The sequence below is a fragment of the Polypterus senegalus genome, chromosome 12, assembly GCF_016835505.1.
Source record: "Polypterus senegalus isolate Bchr_013 chromosome 12, ASM1683550v1, whole genome shotgun sequence".
Classification (NCBI taxonomy): Eukaryota; Metazoa; Chordata; class Cladistia; order Polypteriformes; family Polypteridae; genus Polypterus; species Polypterus senegalus.
In genome coordinates this window covers 139,469,658-139,475,665 of record NC_053165.1, presented here as the reverse complement: position 1 = coordinate 139,475,665, position 6,008 = coordinate 139,469,658, and the positions used below count along the sequence as shown (strand labels likewise).

General features: G+C 37.9%; 1 protein-coding gene across 1 annotated transcript; it reads left to right on the top strand.

The window, feature by feature from the left end:
* Nucleotides 1-289: 289 nt before the first annotated feature.
* On the top strand, nucleotides 290-5,468 carry LOC120541711 (apolipoprotein Eb-like). The gene is made up of 5 exons (XM_039773593.1): nucleotides 290-398; nucleotides 766-832; nucleotides 1,538-1,691; nucleotides 3,005-3,292; nucleotides 4,158-5,468. The coding sequence occupies exons 2-5, from the start codon at nucleotides 790-792 to the stop codon at nucleotides 4,498-4,500; spliced, it is 828 nt and encodes a 275-aa protein (XP_039629527.1). The 5' UTR covers nucleotides 290-398; nucleotides 766-789; the 3' UTR covers nucleotides 4,501-5,468.
* The last annotated feature ends 540 nt before the right edge of the window (nucleotides 5,469-6,008 follow it).

Genomic DNA, 6,008 nt, shown 5'->3' with positions numbered 1-6,008 from the left:
TTCAGTCTGAATGTGCAGCATAATACGAATGCGATGATTCAAGCGTTTCAAAATGCGACTTTGATGTCCGAATTTATTAATTCAGAGGTCTGGTTACAGATTACATTATAGATGCTAACACGATGAAAATGAAATTTTCTGAAGATGTGATGTTGTGCACTCATGCACTTGACCTAGTCCACATCCTCCCTGTTTAGAAGTGTGCAATTACATCACTTCATAACAGAGTTGGCAATATTTTTAATTGGAGGAACTTCGTCCTCCGCAGACCCCGTGGAGGAGAGGCTAGCAGGTTGCCACGAGCAACCCTCGTGCTTTATGATCCTGCAGCTCGGGTATATAAAACGGGACCCGAAGGAGCGTCTCGTCACACAGTTGGAAGCGCACAACACCTCTAGGTAAGACGCATACCTCCGGGGAAGCGCGGCCGATTTAACTTTTTGTGTTTATTTTCCAGGAAATAATGTTTTGATATATTTCAGCAATTTTACCTATGCGTATTATACAATACATTTGAAGATAACGTGTTTAACATTTTGCCTTTGATGTTTTTACTGCCGTAAGGATAGTGACATAAACATAGCATTCTCAAAACCGCTGAGTCAGTTAGGAAAGTGATGTGCGTAATTTAGAACTTATAGAGTCTGGTTTGTGTTGTTTTCACTCGCAAGAGATGATCAGTGGTAAAACAAACCGATTTAGCTGTTTTGGCATAGAATAGACGATGAAGTAAATATATGTAACTTCTTGTCATGTATTTTGCAGGTCGCTTTGGTGCCAAGTGAAAAGATGAAGTTTCTTGCCGTGATTTTGGCAACTGCATTTATTGCAGGTATGGTTTTAAAGAATCTATCTATCTATCTATCTATCTATCTATCTATCTATCTATCTATCTATCTATCTATCTATCTATCTATCTATCTATCTATCTATCTCTATAGGTCAGGTAAGACACTTTTGATGTATGTGCGTTCCGGAGCCGTCAGTTACAGAATAAAATAATGTCTGAAATATTGATGAATAAATTCAGTTTAAAAACAGCTGTCACCCAGCAGATTGCAATGAATGAAGAAGCAAACAAGAAAGTAATTAAACAACTTAGAATGAATAGTAATTCAGAATTTATACATCATCTTCACTATACACGTTTTTATTGGAGCAGTTTCCCCATTTCATTAAAATATAAGTGTTTTCTTGTTAAAGATGACTGCATTATCGTTTAAACAGCGTTTATGTAAATGCTTTGGTAAACTTGTCACCGACTTTTGGCTACACACTTTTATAAAGGTTGCATTTTCTCAGGACTGAAGCTGATTGCTTGAATAGGAGTATTCGATTGTTCGGAAGGTTATATTTAACTCTAATGCAGTTCAATTTTTATTGCGGCGTTTTGCGGTACAATTCAATAAAGCTATCGGAGTAAACAGACCGTTGGAGCCATGCGCTGGTGCTGGGGGCTCAGAGCCGGCCGGGGTTGAGTTCTAGATAAGTTGACCTCTGCCTAACTCTTCTGTTTCTTTCCATGAATTTATTACAGGGTCTCAGGCTCGTTTCCTTCTCTTGGGTGATGAGCCAAAATCCAAGTGGGAGGAAAGTGTGGACAATTTCTGGCAATATGTGTCCAAAATTGGCACTGGTGCGGATGATATTGTGGGGCAGATCAAGAGCTCCCAGCTGAGCAGAGAACTGGAGTAAGTGTCTGACTGCTATCCATGGCTATGTTTAAATAAAAATACACTTCACTGTTTTTAATGATTCAACTGTTATTGGTTAATAGACAAATCCCTAGCTATTAACTATAGTCTGCATATGTTATTCAATTGCTTCCTATAAACAGGAAGGAATGTTAAAATTTAAAATAAGTGAAATTTGGAAGTAATATTTATTTATTTTGAACCCGTTATTATTTACATTTAAATTCTTGTTTGGCAGAGAAACCCTCCAAATTATTTCTGAAAATGTATATTGAACATGTGTTTGCCCACTGATTTTCAAACAAAAACACAATGTAAAGAAGAGCATATAATATAATCAAACATGCTTCTTGGGCACCAATTAATGTAAAACATCTGAAACTAGGGTTTCTTGAAAGGTTTGGCTGAAGAGACAGACAACTAAGTATTGGGCATGTAAGAAGGAAATGGAAACACTTACTGACAGTCTATGGTGTAAATAAGAGGTGACTGAGGTCAGTCGGGGAAGACCACCTCAGAGACAACTACGTTTTTCAATCACAGTTCAGCAAGAGCCTGTATTTTATATAATAATGTTAGTAAAGACACCCCAGGTTTATTTAAGAACATGGATGAAGAACTTTTTTTTTTCTTGTTGAAATATTTGAAGCATTGTGTGACTTTTTTGGTTGATATTGAGTTAGAGATGGGAAGTGAACTGGTATTTCATGTTATTTCAATTGGCATTTCAAGATGCCTTAAGAGGCCTGCTGGCCTGCCTAATGACTTATTTAATATTAAATTTGCAGTTTGTGTTTTTTCTCCATATATTCCTTCCTGAGCCCAAAGACACACATCTTTGATTGATAAGCATGTGCATATTAATACAGGATTCATGTAAATCTCAACTTACATGTCATCCTGTTAATCGCCTTGCTTTGTGCCAAGTGCTCCTGGGACAGGCTGACCCTATAAGGAGTTAGAAAATCAGATGGATGAACAAGTTATTAGCTGTTTACACCACTAGGATGCTTGGCAGATATTTTGTTGTCGTGGTTAGCACTGCGGCCCACTTATTAATTTCCCAACTCCATTATTCTTTATGCAGGGTGTGCACCTTTGCTCCATGTTGGCTGGGATTGTTTTCAGGGTTCACTAGCAATTCAAAACATCCCGCTGTCCGAATGTGCACCCGGTGTTGAAATGGTGTGCTATCCTGGGTTGGGTTTTGTCTTGGACAGACTCCATCTCCCCAAGAACATATAAATGAAAATGTGGGTTGATTGTAACTGGTTGTTTTTTTAAATTATTGAATAAATTGTAATTCACAGTGGACTGATCACAGACACTATGGCAGAACTGAACCTCTACACAGATGACCTCAAGAACAAAATTGCTCCCTACACCCAGAGCATGGCATCACAGTTTGGGGATGACATTGTGGGAATGAAGGACAAGTTACACTTGGACATGACGGACGTCAAGAACAAGATGGTGCAGTACAGCGAAGAGCTCCGTCTGATGGTCGACCAGAACGTGGAAGAAGTGAAGTCAAAGATGAATATATATATGCGCAAACTGAAGAAGAAGCTGAGCAAAGATTCTGAAGACTTGCGCAGGTCAGCCAACCTTTTGGTCATTCCTTCTCTGAATACTGAATAGGAAGTACAGTCAAAGGTGCTCTTCTTATAGTGCCTTCTGGGCTTTGAAAAATAAACTTTAGGTGTTTTCTACTCCACTTAAAAATAAAATGTTATGCAAGCTTGCACAAGAATGTTATGATTAATATAAATACTGTAAGTGTTGACTTGTTGTCCTGCATTCCCCTTATAATGGGTGTAGGCTTCAAAAACATTAAACACTGTTTAAATTCATTTTTGCATATTGTCTACTGTGTGGCCTCAGTCCTGAAAAAAAAAAATCAATGGGGCCTTTGTTACTGGAATATAAGGTAAAAATCCTTCACAGACCAATCAGAAAAAACTAAATGAAATCAGAATATAAAACATGTCATTTAAGAATTCAAATTAAGTAGCATAAAATGAGAAAAGGTCTATAGCATAGCTCTGCTGAGTCTTGTACTTAGTCACTCTTGTTGAATATAAAGATGACAATTCATTCTGAGCAACCACGAAACCAGCAATCAACTGTAATTGCACATAAAATGATAAATTTACAGACAATTAAAGAAGATCACTAGACAGCAGTTCAAAGCTGGTTTGACCTCAACTGGCCAACAGTGATGTCAGAATAGTTTTTTTGTACTCTTTGTTCTTGTGAAATCGAGGATAGAAATTAAATTTTCCTAGGAAAGGTTTGCACAGTCCTTGAAATATGAACTGTTTATCTGTGATCAAACCTACAGAGATAGTTTTACAGTGACGCCTTGCTCAGTGCTCAGTTTTACACGGGATAAGAATACAAGCTTGTGACAATGACAGAAACAATATTTTGACACTTGTTATCTAATCCTATGTCTTCTAGGAAGTTCACTACCTATGCTGAGGACCTCCGTACAAGAACCAGCCAAAACATGGAAGCCATGCGTGACCGATTTGAACCCTACACCAGTGACATCAAGGAGAAAACCCAACAGAAGCTGGATTCCCTGCAGCAGATCTTCACTGACCAGGCGAAGAGCATCCGGGACCGTTTCAATGGCAAGGCCACAGAATTCAAAAGTGATTTTGAGCAGAAGGCTAAAGAGGTACAAGGCCTGATGCAGGACAAAGCAGAGGAGCTGCGCAACTGGTTTGAGCCCTACATCAATAACCTGCGGCAACAGTTTGACACCATGCTGGAGAATCTCAAGCCAAAATCCAATTAAGTCCTACGGGCCCGTAGAATGAGCACGTTGCAATAACCCTGTCATAATACTGCACTCGATAACACTCCTTCTGCCTCTTGTTGGTCTCTTTTTAGTATTAGTAAGGAGCACATGGCTCTGTTTGAACAGATTACGTTAGAAGGGTAAAAAGGTTTGGATTAAGTAGGAGAGAAAAAGCAATGCAAAATTTTAGCTTAAAATCAGTGAGCAAAATGGAGTTAGTTCCAGCCTTAACCATTATGATCTTCCTTATATATTTTTGTATTGAATATTAAATAGCCAGGTACTTGGGGAGGGGAGTTCTTAGAATGAAATGTAAATGTAGACTTGCCTCAGGTATTATTAATATTAGCACTTTAGTCATATGGAATTAAAAAAAAAGAAAACCAGGAGCGACTCACGAGCAGTTGCACATTTCCCCCTTGCAAAACCATTTATTGTTACGGAACGCAAAATCTTTTCTTTCAATTTTTTAAAACAAATTGAGATGTGTGGTTACAGTGGGTAAGACCACAATCAAACATATACTCTTTTCTTTTTACCAAGTGGGTGGCATTTTATTTCTTAGTTTAATTGTGATAAACGTGATTGGACAAACGTTAATAGCCAAGTCATGTGTTCAGCTGAACAAATACGGCATTATTTGGAAAATCCCTTCACTTTACGGATGCCAGATTTCAGCAAGTGCATATTCTAGAGAAAGAAGGTCAAAAAATCCAAGTCCAGTGTATTCTGACTAAACCGCCAGTAATCATATATTGATTCAGACGACATGATGCAGCCCACTATGTCTGCTAAAGCACACCCGCCATTTGCGGACTAATCAGTTGTAGATGCTTTTTGCTACTGTACTATACATTCAGCGACCTGTCAATTTTTGTATTTTCTGTACTGTGGCTTAAACATTGCACCCCACTGCCTAATTGCTAAACTGTGTGGAAAATGTCAATAAAATGATTATGCTGAAATCGTGCTTGCTTGTCTTGCTTTGAACACACTATGTATGTGATTGGACTGAAAAGCCACCACTTTGATGACTGTAACTGCTGCGTGTAGAAATGTCACTTTATAGGCTTGCCCCTTGACTCTTTTAGGGTGCTGGACAGTAATTTTATTTAAGTTTTTAAATCATTTATTTAGCTCAAAGAAATCATACAAGGTATACACTTTATGCCACTGATAGGAAGAAGATGACATTGAAGAATTGAGAATTTCTGGTTTTGCGTGAAGGATTGAAGATACTGTTGCTTTTTGTTTTCTGATAATCTCTTAATCAGTTATGAAAAATGATTCTGGGGAAATGATTACAACAATTAATGACTTAAAGTGTTTAAATGTTCTTTACATAGAATTGTCAAGTACGTAATATCACACTACTAAGAACAGAGAGCCTTTACCTGAAGCAGAAATTGACTCAAACATGAATAGCCCGACAGTTCATTTCATGCACCACCCGGATCATTTTTGTTTAAAGGTGTTAAAAGTGCAAATGAAGTGTCATTTAGCAT

Bases quoted from the DNA above. Each gene is read 5' to 3' on its own strand.
- LOC120541711 (XM_039773593.1), top strand. From the start codon at position 790: ATGAAGTTTCTTGCCGTGATTTTGGCAACTGCATTTATTGCAG. The intron at 833-1,537 runs GTATGGTTTTAA...AATTTATTACAG, and splicing joins GGCAACTGCATTTATTGCAG to GGTCTCAGGCTCGTTTCCTT. The intron at 3,293-4,157 runs GTCAGCCAACCT...TATGTCTTCTAG, and splicing joins GATTCTGAAGACTTGCGCAG to GAAGTTCACTACCTATGCTG.